The 22,435-nt window shown below is 41.7% G+C and overlaps 1 protein-coding gene across 2 annotated transcripts in view; it reads left to right on the top strand.

The window, feature by feature from the left end:
• The window catches only part of hhip (hedgehog interacting protein), a 170,525-nt gene that overhangs the window by 120,039 nt on the left and 28,051 nt on the right, over window positions 1-22,435 (top strand). For both annotated transcript variants that reach the window (XM_080199641.1, XM_080199632.1), the window contains exon 12: window positions 19,708-19,856. In XM_080199641.1, the coding sequence (XP_080055767.1) occupies window positions 19,708-19,856 (149 nt within the window). The remainder of the gene's footprint in view (window positions 1-19,707; window positions 19,857-22,435) is intronic.

The following is a 22,435-nucleotide window of genomic DNA, read 5'->3' as shown; positions in this document are numbered from 1 at the left end:
GTATGGTGAATGGTGAATGGATAGGTAAATTTAGTTTTAAGTTTATTTATTAGTATCACATGTAGGCTTACATTAACATTGCAGCGAAGTTACTATGAAAATCCCCTGGTCACCACACTCCAGCGCCTGTTCAGGTACAAAGCCAGCATATCTTTCAGATGTGAGGTAAGTGAGTAGTCAATTCGGGATATAGTCAAGGTCAGGCCAAGGGATAATTGGGTCAAGGGTAAGTGGGTATATGGATAGGTTGTTAAGTGTAGTTGGTAGGTGAGTGAGTGGATAATCAGGTTGGGTTATAGTTATGTCAGGTCAAAGGATAATAAGATCAGAGGTAAGTGGATATATGGATAGATTAGTAAGTAGATAGGGGGTGAGTGGATGGTCAAATCTAGATATAGCCTGGTTCAGTGAAGGGACAATTGGGGCAGGGGCTAGTCGGGTGTTTGGAAGGGAGTTAGGTTGGGGGCAGTTGTGTCGGTTTGGGGGGAGATGGCTTAGGCCAGGTTGGGGATTCAGTTGAGTGGTTGTGAGAGCTTCGGGGATGGGTAGTCAGATGGTCCAGAGGAGTATTTGCATCTGGGAGTAGTTAGATGTTTGGGATAGATGGTCAGGTCTAGTGGAGGATGTGTAATCTGGTAGTCTAGGATAATCAGGTCAAAATGGGAAGGTAGTTGGGTGTCAGATATGTTATTGAGTGGTTGGGAGAGTGGTCAGTGAGTGTAGTCTGGGGTTTGGACAGTAGTTGGATTGATTGAGGGGCATGATTGGGTTGGGTCATGTGCTGTCAAATGGTTGGAATGGTAGTCAGGAGGGGTTGATTGATGGGTTATCAGTTGTGTAGTTGCCCAGATGTTAGACTAGATTTCAACCTGTCAAACATTTTCTGGGTAATTACTCAGTTAAGTATCACAGAACGTCTGACTCTAGCCCAGAGTTGGGAAATATTTGCACAGGGTCCTGGGGAGCATGGGAATTGCCCATCGTAAGTTGAAACCTGAGCAATATCCATATAGGTCTGCATGGCAGGACTTCCGCAGGGTCCAGAGGTACATCTTCAATTATATGTCCAATCCAGAGACTAGAGGATTTGAACCTGTGTTATAAAATGTGTTTTGTAACTGAATTGTAAATATAAATATGTAAATCACTGACTCTCTTAACAGGCATTGTAGTCATTTCTTTACACTCTTACATATTGTTATGAATGTGTAATTTCATGATTCGCATGTTTTATGAATATAACTTGTATTTGAAAATATAAAAAATATAAGGTGGGGGGTGAACCTGGTTACGAGGATGGTAAACAAAAATTAAAACAATTGCAACTCAAAAAGCAGCCTGTGTTTATTTAATAAGATCAGAGTTAGAAATGTGAAAACACTAAAATGGGTAACCCCTCTCTGAATCTTAATATTGACAAGACATCTACAGTTGGGCCCCAGATCAAAGAAAGCAAAAGGTAAATAAGGGAAATTCGTAAAGTATCCATATACTTTCCAGATCAAAATACAAGATTGGGAATTGTGGATGCATCTCTATCTGGGACATCCAAGTACAATGCTGCCTTGGGGATAGATTGCAGGGAGGCATTTTGGGATTACTTGTGTGTTTTCTCACAGAAACAGCCAGTAAGCTTGGAAAACTGAAACAGAAGCAGTATATCTGACGTAGAGGCCATTAGGAATCAGAGATGTTTCAGTCAGCACCATTCTAGTCGGCAAGGGAACACCTCCCCCTATACCTGCTATAGCCATCCAGCCACAGCTGAAGCCATTGATCATCCACATAGATTCTTGGCAGCTATGGCCTTCATGATGCTAAAAACTTTTTTAAGTACTTCAGTGAGCACCTCCATATCTCTCCTACCCACATTGGTAACTTACACCTCTGACACTGGGTTGCCAATATTTCAGGGCTGAAGGGCCTCCAGCTTCAAGAGTCAGCCTTAACTGGAATGCGCACCCTGGCCAATAATTGACATGCTAGTTAAAAATAGTGTTGGACATCAAGTGCCAAGGTGACAAGGGGTCAAAACACAGAAATGCACCTGACATCAGGATCTTGACCCCAGAACTAACTGCAGCCCCAAAGATTTAGCATTAGTAAATAACTCCCAAATTTCATGCTGTTAAATCCTATGTCCACTATCTAATTGTAGATTCTTAGCCCCTGAGTCAGTATCCATCACCAAGCTACTGAAAATAGATTTAAAACCATGATCACCATCAATTGTCTCATAAAATCTAGCAGGAGAATGGTATAAAAGTAATTGTAGTCTGGAGCTGGTAGGAATCATTGGATAGTTAAAAGCTGTAATCCCAAATCCTGTGATTTACATACCCTTAGGGCACAATAACTAACATCAGCTAAAATCATCAGTGGAGACATCTAAAAGTTCCAGTTCTTCTTGGGGGTATTTTATGTCAATTTTTACAGGTTCAGTGAAATTGTTCTTGGTTTGTACGTTCTTTAAATATCCTGAATCATTCCCAATTCTGTCAAATCCATTTGGGATTTTCTCACAGAAACATTCTATTTATGCAATATAAAAGATCTAGCCAAGAGTAACAAAGTAGCTTCTGTCAGTTATTGGATTGTGGGGCAATTTTCATAGGTCACAAAACTTTACTCCATTGTTACATTTACTCCAGAAATGCTATTTTTTGTTGTAAAATGTTGTCTATGATGTGCATGCCTGTGTGTCATTCTGGTGAAGTTGTAACACTGGTGTTAGGAACATGGACTGGAATCTGTAAAGTAGGCAGATCATGATGTTTGTCAGTCTGTAATGTTAATTTTGTGCCAGTACAGCTATTTCTGATCTCACCATGCCAGTGCTCTCTTAACATTGCACAGCAGGAGTGAGCTACCCAGCCCAGCAACACCATTTAAAGGAATAATCAATTATTTCAGGTTACTTCAGGTTTTCTATTGGCTCTTCTTGAGTTTATAGAAGCGTTGCGTGTTTTTGCTGCTTTAAATTGGTGACATTTACCGGAAGCGCAGAATTGGTGAAACCCTTTGTCCTGCTTGCAGAGAGAGGGGGTAGAGAAGAGGTCTCTATAGAAGGCTTATCTACCTCGGATCTTCAGAAAGCATTTCTCATACCTCAACCTCACTAAGGAATGGTCTGTGCAAATTTTCATTTCACAAAGGAGGTATTCAGTGAAATCTGCTATCTCTGGGAGGCAGACCAGTTTCAAAGCAGGGCAAAAATGGTGTTATTAGTGGTTGTGAAAGTGATAGTAGCCATGAAATTAATTGCCTTAGGATCTTTCCAGGATGGAACTCTCTAATGATATCTCTAATGTCTACTAATTTGCCATTTGTATAAGGGAGGTGATTGATGATCTTTATGTCAGCAGAGGGGACTACATATGCATCATTCTTTGGAGCAGGCAAAGCGTGACCATGGCTTCACCAAGATAATGGGCTTTCCCATAATGCAGGATGTCATCGGCTGCACACGTGTGGCTTTATGGATATTGTATCTAAATTCAGACCCATACCTCAACCATTCAGAGGCATATCTCAGCATGTATTGCCCATCCCTAATTGTCTTTGACAAGGTCATGATGAATTTCTTGAAACACTGCAGACCACCTGATGTAGGGACCCCCACAGTGCTGTTAAAACTGGACTTCCAGGATCTTGACCCAGCAAGAATGACAGAATAGTTCCAAATCAGCACATCTCGTGACTTGGAGGGGGACTAGCAGGTGGTGGTGTTCCCATGAGTCTGCTGCCTTTGCCCTTTTGGGTGGTAGAAGTCACTACTGGAAGGTGCTTGATGTGAAGGAGGCTTGATGTGTTGCTACAGTACATCTTGTATATGGTACACATTGATGTCACAGTGCATCAGTGGTGAAGGAAATTAATATTTAAGGTGGTGGATGGGGAGTCCATCACGCAGATGGTTTTGTCTTGAATGATGTCAAGTGTTGTCAGCGCTGCTCATACAGTCATGTGGAGAGTATTCCATCATACCTCTGATTTGCATCTTGTAAATAGTAGACAGACTTTGGGTAGTCAGGAGGTGAGCTACTCATCACAGATTTCCCAGCCTCTGACCTGCTTTTGCAGCCGCAATTTTATATGGCTAGCCCATTTCAGTTTCTGGTCATTAATAATTCTAGGCTGTTGATCGTAGGGAATTCAGCAATGGTAATGCTTTTGACTGTCAAAGTGGTGTTGTTGGATTCTCTCTTGTTGGAAATGGTAATGAATTGATGTCATGGGCAGTAATTCTCTCCTTACCTCTTGACTTCAGCTCTTTTGTCCATGCTTGGACCAAGACTGTTAATGAGGTATGGCGCTGAGTGACCTCAGTGGAACCCAAACTGAGCACCGGTGAGCAGGTTAATACTGTGGATAGCTCTGACAACAACACCTTCCATCACTTTGCTGGTGATCAACAGTAAACTGCAGCAATTGGCCAGATTGGATTTGTCTGGCTTTTGGGGAACAGAACCTACCTGGGGAATTTTCCACATTGTCAGGTAGGTGGCAGTTTTGTAGTTGTATTGGCACAGCTTGGCTAGGTGCATGGCTAATTCTGGAATTCAAGTCTTCAGTACTACTGCAGTGATGTTGTGAGAGCCCACTGCCTTCAGTTTTGTCTTGATATCACATGGAGTGAATTGATATTGCTGTTTGGGGTGTCAAGAAGGGGTAGAAATGGATCATTGGTTTGGTGCTCCTCGTTGGAGATGGTTGCGAGTACTTCTTCAATCTTTTGCTGTCCCCACTTTTGGGTCGTATCCAATCCAGAATCACACACACAGACACACACACACACACACACACACAGTTTTCTTTGTTATGCAAAGGTTTTGTAGTTGAGTTGGAGAAACAGAACAAGAGGATATACTCTGGTGAATGTGGTAACTGATGTTCTCCAATGATCTGTAATGGGGCCTGAATTTGTCACTGCACAGTGATTTGGATAAAGGAACAAAAAGATACATCTAGCTTTGAAGATGGAACTTAATTAGGGTGTTGTAGTTTGTGAATATGGGAGAATGATGTTACAACGGAGTGTAGATAGACTAAGTGAATGGATATATCTGTGGTAGATTGAACTCAAGCTGAGGAAGCTTGGGGACATTCCTTGGGTTTATAAAGTTGAGGAATACAGAAGCTTTTTCATCTGATGGAGGAATTCAGAACAAAACTTTAAAATTAGACCTAGTCCTTCATCACACAGAAGATGGTAGATATCTGAATTCTCTCTTTCATTTTCATAGCATCAATAGCCTTTTGAAAGTTACAAGACTGAGATTGAAAAAGTTTAGATAGGTGAGAATGTCAGGAGATATGGATTAAATACCATTAGTATATGGAGCAATAGTGAACTAACTAAATGGTGGAACAGGCTTAAGGGGTTGAATTGCCTTTTTCTGCTGCTATGTTAGCATGTCTTTTGCACTCGCAGTTTACTTCTGTTTGCTCTTCCATTATTGTCTCTTTCTGTGTAATTGCTTATTAACCTATGATCTGTTATTCTCACTATCAGTCATGCTCAGCTTGCAGTACCTCACTACATCTGAGTTCTGCTTTTTGCTGCCTGATGTGATTGTCACTAATGTGACATACTTAAGAGTACAATCAGTATCAGTTTTATTTTCAACTTGTGGCTTTTCTCTGATGATCCTGTGTTCTATTGAACTTTCAAAATTACAATGGTTGCAAAAGAATTTGTTATTGATGGAGAGAAACCAGAAGCTGATTGACTGATAGCAAGCAAAGGTAGACCAGTAGCAAGAAACTGTGGCAGGTAGCTGCAGTGCATCTTGTGAATAGTACATACAGCCATGGTGGTGAAGGGAGTGAATGTGTAAGGTAATGGATGGGTTGCCAGTCAAGCGGATTGCTTTGTCCTGGATGTTTTTGAGTTTCTGAAGCTGAATTGATCCAAGCAAGTGGGGAGTATTCCATCACACTCCTGACTTGTACCTTTTAAATGGCAGACAAGATTGGAGGTGGGGAAGGGATTGGCCAGGTTATCCCAGAATTCCATGTTCCTAATCTGATCTTATAGCCATTGCATTATATGGCTGATCCAGTTTAGTTTCTGGTCAATGATGGCCCTGCAGCATGTTGATGGTAACAGATTCAGTGATGGTAATGCGATGCAATGTTGCTTGAGGTTGGTCATTACCTGGCATCTGTATGGCACAAATGTTACTTGCTATTTATCAGCACAAGCCTGAATGTTGTCCACGTCTTACTGGACAGGGGCATAGGCAGCTTTATTACTGAAGAAGCTGCAGGGAAGCTAAGCTCTGCAATCATCAGTGAGTGTCCCCATCTCTGACCTTATGATGAAGGGATGGTGACTGATGAAGCAGTTGAAGAGGGTTTGGCCTAAGACATTACCCTGAGGAATTCTGGACCAATGTTCTGGAACTGAGGTAATTAGCCTCCAACACCCACAACCATGATCCTTTGCACCAGCCAGTGGAGTGGTTTAGAACAAAAGAGCCTAATAAATAAGAACAAGAGTAGATTTTTCAGCCACTTGAGTCTCTTTTCAAGTAACTGTCTTTAAATTTAACAGAACCTCTTTCTTATTCCTGTATGTGTTGTTGGTGCTCACTTGGCCCGTGACAACTGGATCTTCCCCTCTAGCCCAGTAGACGTCCTTAACCTTGGCACTGGACAGTCTTTTTTTTTATTTTTTTCACAGGACATGGACATGACTGGCTAGGCCAGTATTTTACCACCGTGCCTAATTGCCTGTGACAAGGTAGTGGTGGGACACTTCCCTGAATTGCTGCAGTCCATGTGGTGTAGGTACACCCACAATGATATTAGGGAGGGAGGTCCAGGATTTTGACCCAGTGACAGTGAAATGACAGCCTTGAAGGGCAAGGGCAGCAGGTGCATAGAAACACCAAGTCAGGATGGCCTATGTCTCGGAGGACAACCTGGAGATAGTGGTGTTTCTATGCATCTGCTCCCCTGGCACTTCAAGATGGTAGGTGTGCTGTCAGAGGAACTTTGATTTGTTGCTGCAGTGCATTTGTAGATAATACACATTGCTGCCACTATGAATCAGCGGTGGAGGGAGTGAATAATGGAGGTGGTGGGTAAAGTGCCAATCAAATTGGCTGCTTTGTCCTGGGTGGCATCAAGCTTCTTGAGTGTTTTTCAAGATGCATTCATCCAGGCAAGTGCGGAATATTCCATCACACTCATACCTTGTGGATGATGGATAAACTCTGGGGAGTCAGGGTGTGAGAATTCCCAGCCTCTGATCTGATCTTATACAGCATTTAAATGGCTAGTCCAGTTCAGGTTCTGGCCAATGATAATCCTCAGTATGTTGATAGTGGGGGATTCAGTCATGGTAATGCCACTGAATGTCAAGGGATGATGGTTGGATCCTCTATTATTGGCAATGGTAATTGCCTGGCATTTGTGTGTTATGAATGTTGTTTGCCACTGGCGAGCCCAAGCCTGGATATTGCTGCATATGGCTATGGACTGCTTCAATGTCTGAGGAGTCACAAGTAACAATGCACATTGTGCAATTATCAGCAAACATCCTCACGCTTGACCTTACAATGGGAAGAATGTAATTGATAAAGCAGCTGAAGATGGTTGTGCCTAACCTAGGGACAGTACCTTGAGGAACTCCTGTGGTGATGTCCAGGGGTTGAGATGACTGACCTCTAACGCAACCATTTTCTTTCGTGCTAGGTATGCCTCCAACCTGTAGTGAGTTTTCCCCCGATTCCCATTGACTCCAGTTTTGCTAGGGTTCTTTGATACCACACTCAGTCAAATGCTGTTTTAATGTCAAGGGCAGTCACTCTCATCTCACCTCTTGAGTTCAGCTCTTTTGTCCATGGTTGGACAATGACTGCAGAAGGTTAGGAGCTGAATGGCCCTGGCAGAACCCAAACTGAGCATTGTTTGGCAGGTTATTAGTGGGCAAATATCATTTGATAGCACTTCCATCACTTTGCTGATTATTGAGAGTGGACTGATAGGGTGGTAACTGGCTAGTTTGGATTTTTCCTCCATTTTGTGGACAGGACATGCCACACATTTTCCACATTGTAGGGCAAATGCCGGTGTGTAGCTGGACTGGAACAACTTGGTTAGATGTACGGCTAGTTCCGGAACACAAGTCTTCAGCATTACAGCCAGGATATTATCAGAACTCATAGCCTTTGTTGTATTTCTTGTGCTAAACCGCTTCTTGATCTCACAGTGAGTGAATCAAATTGCCTGAAGAGTAGTATGTATAATGCTCGGGACCTCTGGAAGAGAGTGAGATAGATCATTCACTCAACAATTCTGTTTACTGTGTTTTTTACATTACAACAGTGATTACACTTCAGTAGTATTTCATTGGTTATAAAGTGCTTGACAAGTCCTATGGTCATGAAAAGTGATATATAAATGTAAAATTTTTCTTTCATTTAAAATAATACAGTTAACATTTCCATTTAGAGTAGCTCCAGTAGGAATTTATTTGAACACATTAATAAGTGTAATGAAAATGGTACAGAGAGAGAATTAAACACAAAAAAGGGTTTTTATGTGGTTTCGATACTCATGGGTCAGTTGTAAGTAATGAATACTATATAGCATGTGCTGTTATATTGCAGCATTCGCTTATTTTCAGAAGAATGAAGAAACCATAGCAATGTTTAAGCAGTGTTTAATAGTTATCATCTGGAGAAATCTGAACAAAATATAACCTTGTGAAAGAAGGACATTTTTTGATTCATTTTTTGGTTCATAAGGAGCAATAATGCAAAATCCTGCTTGGGTAAACTTGAGCTCACCAACCCCCCATTCCACTGCCTTATCCTCATTCACACCAAGTCCCATTCACCCATCACAACTATGTTTGCAGATCTACATTGGTTCCCTGTCTGGCAACACCTTGATTTAAAATTCTCATTCTTGTTTTCAAATCTAACCATGGCTTGCCCCACTCTTTCTCTGAAATTTCTTCTAGCCCTACAAGTCTCCAAGATTTCTGTGCTCCTCCAATCAACTTCTTGTGCATCTCCAATTTCCTTTCCCCATTATTTCTGGCTATGCCTTCAAATGTCTAGGCCCTTATTTCTCAAATATCTTCCATAAATCTCTCTGCTTTTTTTCCTCCTTTAAATGCCCCTTAAAACGTATCCCTTTGACTAAAGGCAGATTTTCTGGCTGGAGGGCCCCAAGACTGCATATTCCCATCCAACCTTTGAATGGTCCGCCGAATTTTTTGTCTTGCCCGTTACGATTCCTGTAGTAGGCAAGACGGGAGAATTTTGTCCTAAGCTTTTGGCTGCTTGTGTCGTTATCTGTTTATTTGACTTAGTGATGGTTTCCTACATTAATGATCCTATCTACTTACAAGTTGTTATTGGTTCACTGTTAGATGGCACTAAATAGCTCATCTGGTCTACGTAGTCAATTTCCTTCAACCCAAAGGAACGATTATCATGTACATCATTTCAGAATATGATTGCAGCTAGCTAGACATTTTGTTAGTATTACTATCATGTCCAATAACTTGACAAATCTTTCCATATGACATTAAGTGATTCAGCTTCTTGGACCGTGTGAGTTAGTTTGCACATTGTGGCTGCTACAGCATTTCAAGGGACTGGTTTCCCTGACCTTGGTTTTGTGTTCATATTGCCCAAACTAGCAGGGTGGTCTTGAACTGAAATATCTTGGAAGGTTATACTGGGACCTCACATTGCACTGACTGACTATAAGGGTTATGGGGTAATGTGATGAACATAATGTGCTGCATTGGCTGAATAAAAGTGGCTCCTGTATTTTGGCAGTTTACTCAAGTCGTTTTTCCCAGTGGATGGCTGGTTGGAGTACTTCCAATAGTGTCTGCCTTTAAACTATTACTTAAATTTACTCTTTTGTCATTACTGTTTAACAACATATTTTGAGTTTTATATAATGTTTGGCTATTGACTGTTCCTCGTGAATTAACATCATTCTTTGTAAGGAATGACGTACTAAAATTAGCACTGTTATGTTTAATTTGGCCAGTGAGCTTAACATTGCCATAGATTGCTTATCTCAATTACCCAGCCACACGCAGAAACCATTCCCTTAAGAGCTTTAATAATAATTTGTGTGCATTTCAACTTTCCAAACACTTAAATTAACTTTAGAGAACGGTAGTAAATTCTCCTAGCCATCTCCTGCAATAGATGTTACGTTGATAAATTCCCACAGTGACTGTTGACCCAGCTGTTTGTTCAAGTGCTTGTGCAACAGGTGTTGTTTTCATGGCCACCCTGACAGTAATACAAACTGTTTAGTAGTTGTGCTGATCTCTGACCTATTATCATCAATGCAGAGCCGACTGGGTATCATTTTTCAAAAGTGTCATAGCTGTTAAAGGCTGTTGGCCAATCTGCCAGTACAGTATTAATCTCCTGTTTGTTTCAATCACAATGTTCTGACATGGAAAGTCATGCATGATTGCATTACTATTTTAATTTCCTCTTGGTACAGGAATCCAAAAAAAGAAAAAAAAATACTGTTACCAAAAGAAAAATCTTTCCATTGCCTTATCTAAACAAGATTAATGTTAGTGTAATTCTTCAAATTACTTGCAATGATTTTTCTTTGTTGATCTTGGGTATTGGCTCTATATTTTCTCAATAAATATTTATTAATTGATGTGACTTCCACAGTTGTTGAATTGAGTACAAATGGACCACAAAGTTGATGGAGGTGCACAGACTGGGTGGCACAGTGGGTTAGACATTAAACTTTCACTTCCCATCTCCTAAACCAGCCTAGATTGATCAGATGAATGTTTGCTTTCTGGTTTATGAGGGTATTCTGTAAAATTAGTCTGGGCAGCTTAAATCCTGTTTCTAGTGGTATAAACTTACACTAAAAGGTGTATTAATTTGATACTAATGAAGAAATGTTAGATTGGTGTAGTAGTATGTTGTGCCAGATTCTGGGCCTGTCTTATTGTAGTGATTGTGGTGTCTGCGTCTTTAAGGGTGGAGTCCTCTCTTGGAAAAGATACATCTGAGAGCTATGTAGGAAGCATGTAAGGACCAAGGTAGCTGGTTAAGTTGCTCCTAAGCAGCAAAGAGCTACAAACCCCTATATCAAGTTTCTCTTTATCAATCTATATTTTTCTCAATAAATATTTATTAATTGATGTGACTTCCACAGTTGTTGAATTGAGTGCAAATGGATCACAAAGTCTGGAACCTTGGGAACCTTTTGTTCCTAACAAAGTCTGAAGTCTCTTGATGCCACTACACAACACATTGGTGATGAGATGGATAAATTTTGATGGCACAGCCTATCTGTGAGTATCCAGTTTAATTGAAGTTTGGAAAAGAGGGATGCAGAGAAAGTTGTCGGGGTAGTGTCAGACCTTGAGGAGCAGACAAAGTAACAAACCTGGTGTGGCCTGTGAGACAAGCGGTCTCAAAAGATATAGAAAATTAAAATGTTGAGAGATTAGCCTTCAGGAGCAAGAGAAGTAAAAAAAAGATAGGAGCTGCTACAGTTTTATCTGGAAGGGAGGAAAACAAAGGAAACAAAGCAGTGTTTGAAGTAAAAAGAAGATATACCCAGCTGGTGGAGCTGTGTTTTAGGGTTAAAAAGAAGAAATTTGGATAGAAGGCAGAGATTTTTTAGGTAAGTTCGGAGGCTAAAAAGAGAAAAGGGGCAAGAAAAGCTTCAGGAAGTTGCAAGGCTTGTCCCAGAAATGCAGGAAAGTGAAAAGACAGAAATTGCAGGTGTCCAGATCTGAACAGAGCCCACAGGGGGTCCAGAGAGCAATCTCCGCACTGAGGGACTGCAGGCAGTCAAGATTTGAAGTTTTGGAGCAAAAGAAATGCTTTGCCTACTTAAAAAAAAAGTTAAGAAGTTTTTAAAAGAAGATACTGATCACGATGATAAAACGCAGGAGCCACAAGTGAAATGGACATAAAGATCGATATTAGAACAAGGAGGTGAAAACAAACTCTTCAGCCAGCCAGTAAAAATGGGAAAACTATAAAAATTTAAGAGCCCAAGAAAGAGGGGCTGCAGTTCCCGCCAAAACACTAGAAGCGTGGTAAAAGCCCAGACAGAGAAAAACACCAGCTGTGGCAGTTGACAGTCTTAAAGCGGGAATGCATTTAATGTTGTACAATATTTAATGCAACCACCACAAAAAGGAACATATGCATTCTCCCTCAACCTTACACATTGTAGTTGAGATGTTCAGTGTATGCTGGGCCGAACACTTGTAGTTACTAAATTAATGCAAGGCTGTAGTCTAGTGAAAAGGCAGCAGCTTGACAGTGCCCTGACTGAGGTTACTAGCACATGCCTGTTCTCACCCAGATCAAATCCCATTGGTGAATGTGCTGTCATGCCTGGAGAAAACTCAGCTACATATGATCCTTCAGGATGTGCTTCAGCTCCAAGGATGGAGCAAGGATGTAATGTATGGAGGAGGGCAACCCAAGGGCTTCACAATGGCTTCTTGCTTGGCAATGGAAGATGATCATTGCAAGATAAGGTGCAATCATGTCTTTAAACATTCACATAAACAGGGAGCAGCGCAGAATGAAGGCTTCAGACAATGCTGCCTTCAAGAGAGCTTTAATGCAGCTGAGGAGGAGAAAAAGTCCCATCGTTGTCTGACAGGGCAAAAGGAAGAGTTTCATCCTGAGGAACATGGGTGGTGGGGCCCCATGAAGACCCAAAAGCTGAGGCAGAGAGAACAATTCAAAGATGGCGTTTGGCAGATCCAGGATGTACCAAAGACATCTTTCATACTGGTAGATCAGCAAGAGGCAGTGTACTTGCCAAGGGATGTGGTGGCTCACATCTGCCATATTCTTCAGGAGAATCTGATGCCAAAGGAACTGGGAGAGCATTCACTGCCAGTGACTTTATAGGAGACTACCACACTCAACCTTTTTGCAAGTAGCTTGTTCCAGGACTCTTCACTCAGATCTCTGCAGAGTATCACAATCCTCCCTCATAACTGCATAATGAGATTATTGATACCCTTTTCAACAAAGCACACAGTTATACTCAATTATCCATTGATAAAGCCAGCCAGGCTACCAGGTCAATGGGATTTGCAGTGATCTCCGGCTTATCCCACACTTGAAGGGTGCCATTGACTGTATATGTGGCCTTAAGTGTAAAGTTCATCAATAGAAAAGGCTTCCATTCTCTCAATATCCAGCTGATCTGTGATCACCAGTCATGGCAGGAGACTCCCAGAAGCACAGACATTTTTGGAATAGCCTCAAAGAATCCCTGAAGAGGTCAAATATGCTCTCTGGCTCATTGGCGATCCTGCCTTGTGATCAGCCAAATTGGAGAAGACTCATTCAAGAAGGCACCAAACACATCAAGGAACTTGGTCAGGATCTCCAAAAACCCCAAGTTGCCTCGCAGGCCTGTGTGAGGTACCCTGGAAATTTGCATGGTTCTTACATCTTAAGCCATTCGCAGATCTTCGAGAGCCATCAGCTCATTCAAGTTTGGCTCATCGCCAATAAAGGCAAACCAAAAAATGATTAATGAATACTATTCAATGGCCACAGAGTCCTTCAGAGGAAAGGTACAATGTGGCACGTTCGTAACATGCTCCTTGACTAAGCAGACCATTAACATGTTAAAGATGAATCTCAAACATCTGGACTGATCAGGCAGCGAATCCAGTACTCTTCTCAAAGGGTATGCCACATCATTGTAGTTTGCTGCAGCCTGCACAACCTGGAGTTCCAAAGAGGAATGAGTTTCCACAGGGAGAAATGAAGGATCTGCGAGTCTGATTGGTAGAGGATGACTCAGAAAAGGGTGACATCAAAGAGGGCAAAGCAGATGATGCCCCACAGAAAAAGGTGTGAGAGAGGTAGTAGTCATTGAATGTTTTTATGACTGAGTTAGATAGATTTTTAACTAACAGGGGGATCAAAGAGTATCAAGAGTACGCAGGATATTAGTGTTGAGTCCAAAATCAAATCACCCTATTGAATGGCAGAGCAGGCTCAAGGGGCCAAATGGCCTATTCTTGCTCTTAATTTATAAGTTTGTATGCTGGGCAAGACATGTCTTTTGTATGCCTGACACTGGATTCCCGAAACAACTGCGCAATTTGGAATTCAGTAATAGCAGGAGACTCCCAGAAGGAAATGTCTTCAAAGCATACATGAAAAGGTTAAGTATACCCTCTGGCTTGTGTTTAACCAAACTGGAGAAAACTCATTCAAGAAGGTACCAAACACATCAAGGAACTTGGTCGAGAATGTGGAGAAGTGAAGTCAAGGCATCGGAGGGAGCACGCAAATCTCCAAAAACCCCATCACTGCAACCCTTTAAGCACTACCTGCCGTGCATATGGCAGAATGTGCAGATCATACATTGGACTTAAAAGCCAACGCAGAATCCATCAAACTGGAATAGAAGCAAGTCACTCTCGATCCCGAAGGACAGCCTAAGAATTAGAAGAATGTGCAGTAAAAAAGAACAGGCCTTTCTCACAATATCCTTGCTTCCATCTCACTCACGAGGTAGAATTTAATGCCGTTCACAAACTCCACCCCAGTCCCAACCCATTGCAAGTTTGGTAACAGGTGGCATGTAATCTGGTGGGTAAGGATCCCACCTCCACCCCAATCAAGACCATGGTTGGAAGTGCATGGATCGCCTTCTTACCCCAATGCTAGTTAATACCCTCTAGTGGGTAAGTAATGTCCATTTAAAGATCTCATTGTGCCACCACTGACATTAATCCAGTGATGGACAAGGACTCACCACATAAGAGGCATGACTAGGAAATCCACACAGGGTTGTTTGTGGGCTCCCGCGGGTACATTGATCAAATGCACTCAGTGTTTGATTGAGGATTGATCTCAATAAGATGAAACTTACTGAGAGCCAAACCCTATCCTTATTGTTGATCCCCCTGCCTTACCACCCAGAAACTACCATCACTAACGTCTAGCCTGGTATCTAGCAACGATCCTAAGCTTTTTTGAGTGGAAAGTGTACCAGTAGCAGCCACCATCTCCCTGGTAATGTTGCACTTAAATGGGCAGCGGCCTCTAATTCTTGATGGTAAGGACCTCCATCCCCTGGGTCCTTAAGCCCCAGGGCAGACCTGCCATTGGCTTGCCAACTGCTTGAGTGAAGTAAGATGTGCTGGGGGTTCCCAAAAATGCAGGATTCTTGCCAGCTTTCCAGTCAGTGGCCAAACTACACTAGCCTTCACGTGATTCCAACCTCAGTGCCTGATTGATGGACCCAGCACCAGGAAGCGGGGCCCATTGAAAGCCAAGTTCCTACCCTCCCTGGTGACATTGCTGAATAATGAAGTAGCTCTCAAAACACACACATGCTCACACACACACACACACACACACACACACACACACACACACACACACACACACACACACACACCATTCACCAAGAAGGTCCTTCACCTTGGGGAAGGCCCACCACTCCCCATTTAAGTGCCTGTTCAGCCCACAATTGTGAGCTTTTCTTGGCAATGTGTGGGTTCTCACCTGCTCCCTAATCAGTGGGCAAAATCCCCCTGCCTTCACGAAATATCGCCCCCTGTAACTGGATGAAGGTTAAGAATTAACTTATCTACGTACGGAGTCATAATACTACTTCATACTTCCTTTAAGAAAACAGCTCACCCAAAAGAGATTAACATTATTCTGTTCCTACATACAGTCTATACATATATACTGCAAATGTAGGGTGGGACACATTGGGATGGTATAATGGAAGACAAAAAGAATAAAGTGGGGACGTGATGGTAGAGAAAATCGGAAGGTGCAGCAAAGCTTGAATTAGGGCAAAGGTAGAATCTAAGGAGAGACCAGTTGGAGCCAGTTAGCAATTTTCATGAAAGGTGACAATCAAAATTTTTCTTCAGCCTTGTTGGAAATCAAGTTCAGGATTTTACAGCTCTGCTGGGGTGTGTCTCCCACACACCTTCAGCGAATCTCCATTCAGTTTGTTGGAGCAAGAGGGACCATTAAATCCTGGCACAAGTGTACCAGCTGCACTGTTGGGATCACTGACACAGTACAGGAGTCATGATGTGGGTATGCCGGCGTTGGACTGGCGTAAACACAGTAAAAAGTCTGACAACACCAGGTTTTAGTCCAACAGATTTATTTGATAATAGACTCACAAGCTTTCGGGGTTAGTCCCTTCGTCAGGTGAATGGAGAGTTCTGGCCTCAGACAGAGCATATAAAGCACAGACAGTTTAGAGATTACTGATTAGAATGCGAATCCTTACACCTAACCTGCTGTTCAAGACCTGAAGTGGCTGACAATGTGAGTGGCTGACAATCGGCAGTTCCGATGCGCCACAGCGAAAAACCGCACCGATCTCCTCAGAAGGCAAACACGGGACACAGTGGACAGAGTACCCTTCATCGTCCAGTACTTCCCCGGAGCGGAGAAGCTACGACATCTTCTCCGGAGTCTTCAACATATCATTGATGAAGACGAACATCTCGCCAGGGCTATCCCCACACCCCCACTTCTTGCCTTCAGACAACCACACAACCTCAAACAGACCATTGTTCGCAGCAAACTACCCAGCCTTCAGGAGAACAGTGACCACAATACCACACAACCCTGCCACAGCAACCTCTGCAAGACATGCCGGATCATCGACAAGGATACCATCATCACACGTGAGAATACCATCCACCAGGTACATGGTAAATACTCTTGCAACTCGGCCAACATTGTCTACTTGATACGTTGCAAGAAAGGATGACCCGAAGCATGGTACATTGGGGAGACCATGCAGACGCTACGACAACGGATGAATGAACATCGCTCGACAATCACCAGGCAAGACAGTTCCCTTCCTGTTGGCGAACACTTCAGTGGTCACGGGCATTCAGCCTCTGACCTTCGGGTAAGCATTCTCCAAGGAGGCCTTCACGACACACGACAGCGCAGAGTCGCTGAACAGAGACTGATAGCCAAGTTCCGCACACATGAGGACAGTCTCAACAGGGATCTTGGGTTCATGTCGCACTACCTGTAACCCCCGTGACTTGCCTGGGTTTGCAAAACCTCACTTACTGTACTGTCTGGAGACAATACACATCTCTTTAACCTGTGATCAGTGCTCCTTCCACTCACATTATCAGCCACTTCAGGTCTTGAACAGCAGGTTAGGTGTAAGGATTCGCATTCTAATCAGTAATCTCTAAACTGTCTGTGCTTTATATGCTCTGTCTGAGGCCAGAACTCTCCATTCACCTGACGAAGGGACTAACCCCGAAAGCTTGTGAGTCTATTATCAAATAAATCGGTTGGACTAAACCCTGGTGTTGTCAGACTTTTTACAGTACAGGAGGACAGGCAGGGAGCTTGGGGAAGTGAAGTATGGGATAATTAAAATTACAGATGGAACTGAGAGAAATAAATTAAATCAAGACAGATAACTGATTACCTTAAAGCAATTTTGTGCAGATTGTAAGCTAATTAGTACCAAATAAAGTTGGCAGTCAATTAAATAATTTGGTGAAAAAATTGAGGAAATTATCAAAGTTTAACAAAAGGTTAATGAAGGGAAAAGGCCCTTACAAATCAATACCATGAATTAAATAATGACATTCTATTAAATGTTAGGACTTCACTGAGGAAAATTAATCAAATAAAGATTGGAGTTCACAGGGGATAATTGATTAATTAAAGATTAGGACTTCTATGGGGAAAAGTAATTAAATGGGAGGATTTTGAGAGAGGATATTGGGAGAAGCACTACCAATAGCTAACTGTTCCTTCAGGTTACCAGAGGATTACCGCAGGCAGTGAGTGACTGGGATATAGATATTGTAATATCTAGTGAAATAGACAGGTCGACTGACAAACAATTGATCAAGGGCTACTAGGCAGGCAGAATGAACCAACAGCTTGGGCACCCATTTAATGATCATTAGAATAATATTGGATAGGCATCAGAACTGCCACTAAATAAAAGGGACAAACAAATAGAGTTGGCCCAATGTGTAGAGCCCACCGTTCTTTGCAAAAACAAGAATAGAGAAAAATATGGACTTCTGAATACAATAGAGCTCTGTTTATCGAAGATCTGTCTTGGCGAACAATCATTATCTGAAAATACATCGTGGCAAATGTTAAGATGGTTAGATGTTCAAATTGAAAATGAAGAGATTGAATTGAGTTGGTTGACAGATGAATCTATTGATTTCCAAAAGGCATTTGATGAAGTTCCACACAATTGACTTGTAAGCAAAGTGAGAGCTTATAGAATGAATGGGACAGTAAAAACATGAATACAAAATTACCTGAGTGACAGGAAACAATGAGCATTGGTGAATGGATTTTTTTGGACTGGTAGAAAGTTTATGGTTGAATTCCACAAGGATCAGTGATGGCGTTCTCTCTCTTTTGTGATATATGTTAATGACCTATACCTTAGTCTACAGAACACAATTTCAAAATATGCAGGTAAGTTGGAAGCATTTTGAACTGTGAAGAGGACTGTGTAGAATTTCAAAAGGAAATAGATAAATTGGTGGAATGGATACCATACAGATGAAATTTAGTGCACAGAAGTGTGACATGACTAATTTTGGTAGAAAGAATAAGGAGGCAAGATAAAATAAAGAAATAAATCCTAAACAGGGTACAGGAGCAGAGGGACTTGGGTATATATGTGCATAAATCATTGAAGGTGTCAGGTTGAGAGAGATTAAAAAAGCTTGCAGCATGCTAGACTTTATTAATAGGGCATAGAGTGTAAGAGCGTGGAAATTGTGTTAATCTTGTACAGCACAATGGTTTGGCCTCAAGTGCAATATTGCATCCAATTCTGAGCATCACACTTTAGGATGGTTGTGAAGATGTTAGAGAGAGTGCTGAAAAGAATGGTTCCAGGGATAAGAAACTTCAGCTAAGTAGATATTTGGAGAAATTGGAATTGCTTTCCCTGAGGAAAAGAAGATTCAGAGGTAGTTTGGTAGAGATACTCAAAATCATTAGGGGTCTGGATAGAATAGATAAGGAAAACAGTTCCCATTGGTGGGGGGAAGTCAAGAATAAGAGGGAACAAATTCAAGGTTAGTTGTCAAAAGACGTAAAGATGGCATGGGAGGCTTTGGCTGCACTTCTGGGGGAATTGTCCGGCTCTGAGGAAATCCAAGCCTTTCTTGATCACACATCACGTTTGCTCTTTGTTTATTGTTGTTCAATGTCACCCTATTCATTATTAGCCTACTGTATAAAGTTAGAACAAATTTTCTGTTCTTGAAGTATAAATGCCAGAGTTAGTTCATTAAATGCCACGTGTCTTTAAATATAAGCAATATTGGATATCTGGGTAAGTGTTTACATCTAGAATGATGCTATGAAATTACACCAAAGAAGCATTCATGTGTTTGAAATAAAGTATTTAAAATCTAAGTTGCAATAGCAAAATAATGTCATACGAATACAAATGTCCATTTGTGAATGCTGAACAATGTCATTTCTAGACTATGTTCTATTTCAGTTTTCAGTTTTCATTATTAAAATAAAATTTTACATTTAAAAAATAGTGAATAAACTGTTGATTGATCTGGGAGATTGAATTGGCTCTACTGATAAAATCTGACAAATCTGATAGCAGAGTTTTGACGTAACATACACTCAGCCAAATAACATAAATGTTTGGTATTCTTTCATTTTAAAATAGACCTTTGGTTCCAGAAGAATGTAAGAGATCAGTGCAGCCTCCACAGCCGGTAGCATCAGAGTGCTCACGTCACTGCAGGAATGGACATTGCACTCCAACAGGAAAATGCTGCTGTAGTCCAGGTTGGGAGGGAGAATTTTGTAGAGTGGGTAAGACGTTTTCTTGTATTTTGGAGAAATTATAAAATATTATAGATCAAGGACTATAAGTGGCCTAGCAGAATTCCATAAAGCAATATTTATGTCATCTCAAGTTGAAGGAAAGAAATAAGATAACAATATTATTTCTATTCTGCAAAAATACTACACCATCTACTCAAATCCAGTTATTTATATTCTTATAAGTTTACTAACCAGTGAGAGAGCAATGACAAAACAGAACTGATTGCACACTTGACGTTGTTTGTCACATAACCATATTCAATGGGAGAAAACATGAGTGGCACCTGGCCTTATGGAATTTATCCAGTATGTACTTCCATACATGATCCTCTCACTTCTTAATGTCATGATGCTCCCACAGAGAAGTAAAGAATTACCTTTGGTAACTAATTTTAGTCAGTGGGCTTCAATTTTATTACAAGAGAACGTTTTATACTGCACACCAGGTTTAACAGAAAAATCTAAACTGATTGACCCAGATTTCCACCCCGACAACAGAAACAGAATGGAATGACTGCCTCTGTGCTCTAGCACTTTGTTGAATTTAATTTATAAAATGATCAAAACAACAAACAGCCCTTACTGCTCAACCCCCTTACTCTCCCATACACTGCCCCGTCCCATCATGCCTCCCAATACCCCCGGCTTCTCCTACCCCCGTTCCAATACATGCCCCTTTACCCAACCCCATGGCAACTCATATCCCTTATGCTCCCCACATATCCATGACCCTTTATAGTCCTAATGCCAACCTGTGTCTCCCACTCATCACCCTCTTCTCCATCAAAGCCAATTCACCTTGTATGCACCATGAGCATGGGCAAACTTCAGGAGCCATGTTGACATAAAATAAAGTTATGCCTATTGATGATATCAAAATTTCTTTAAACAATCATAGCATCCTACAGTGCAGGAGGAGGTCATTCAGCCCATTAAGTCTGCACTGACCACAATCCACCCAGGCCCTAAACCCGTAACTCAATGCATTTACCCTAGCTGATCCCCCTTGACGCAAAGGGGCAATTTAGCATGGCTAATCCACCGAACCCACACATCTTTGGACTGTGGGAAGAAACCCAAGCAGACACGGGGAGAATGTGCAAACTCCACTTAGACAGTGACCCAAACTGGGAATTGAACCTGGGTCCTTGACACTGTGAGGCAGCAATGCTAACCACTGTGTCACCCTTTCTCTCTGATGAATCTCTTATGAAAACAAACATTTCAATTCTATAACCACTTGGAGCAATCAATCAAAATATTCACTTAACAGGCACCCTATTATGATAATGTTAGTTTATAAAATCAGTTGTTCCAGTGCAAAATCCTATAATGATAGCTCTGAGGCTTATGTTAACAGACAAAATAAAACATCAAGCGCTTTGTTTTTTGTACTGAAGACCTCTTTATTTAAAATCAAGCAGAGTTAAATCCATTGACAGCTTTGACAACTCCAATGAGTTTTGACAGTTCGTCAGGCTTACCCAGCCTGTTCGCATGGAGAGGCCCATGTTTCAATTTCTCTCACGCCTGAGGGCTGTCGAGCAAATTTTGGAAGAATAAAGTTTGGCACAACAGTGACATGAATTTATGAAAACAAGATGGATTAAAAGAAACAGACTGCTGAGCAAAATAAAGTCACAACAATAAATTAATAATTTAAAAAATGAGTAATAAATAAAGACAATCACTAGAGTGTGAAAGGGTGAGACAATGTTATGTCCAGCTCAGACCTAGCCACAGGATGATCACTCAATCACACTTACTCACCGTGATACGAAGTGAGAGCTCCTGCTAGAGTTCACGCACGCACATACACGCACATGCACGTGGACACACACACACACACACCCTCTCACACATACACACACTCACCCTATCTCTCTCTGACACTCACCCTTGCTCTCGCACTCTCTCTCTCTCTTGCACTCTCTCTCTCGCACTCTCGCACTCTCTCTCGCACTCTCTCTCTCGCACTCTCTCTCTCGCACTCTCTCTCTCTCGCACTCTCTCTCTCGCACTCTCTCTCTGTCTCGCACTCACATTCACCCTCTTTCACTCAGTCATTAACCCTAACTCACACACTCACCCTCTTTCTTTCACACACTTACCCTCTCACACACACACACACGGGGCAATTCTCCCAGCATAGTACATCACAATGTTAGTTTGCCACAATTATATTCACATGTGTAATTCTGCATTGAAAGATTACATTAAAAAAGCAGTATGTTGTAACCATGATGCAGGCAAACTTACTGATCATTGAGCTAAATAAATGAAAAACAAACATGAGTAATTTTACTCACTTACAGAGCTTCTTTCCATTTTGATCTCCCCATACAAACTAACCTTCATGGTGTGACCGACAGTCCTCTGAGTACTTGGGTTGAAAAATTGCCCTAACAGGCATTGAAACCAGTTTTAAAAGTAGATGCCACCTGAAAATTGACACCTGTGGGTTAAGATTCCATGGATGAAGGCATCCTTCGACACTTTACCTAACTGAAAATTCCTTGTGTGTGAGCCTGAACGATGATGTTAGTTAGTTCTTTCATCATTGATGG

The sequence above is a fragment of the Carcharhinus amblyrhynchos genome, chromosome 1 (genome assembly GCF_965287045.1).
Source record: "Carcharhinus amblyrhynchos chromosome 1, sCarAmb.v2.hapA, whole genome shotgun sequence".
Classification (NCBI taxonomy): domain Eukaryota; kingdom Metazoa; phylum Chordata; class Chondrichthyes; order Carcharhiniformes; family Carcharhinidae; genus Carcharhinus; species Carcharhinus amblyrhynchos.
This window is presented reverse-complemented; position numbering and strand designations above follow the sequence as displayed.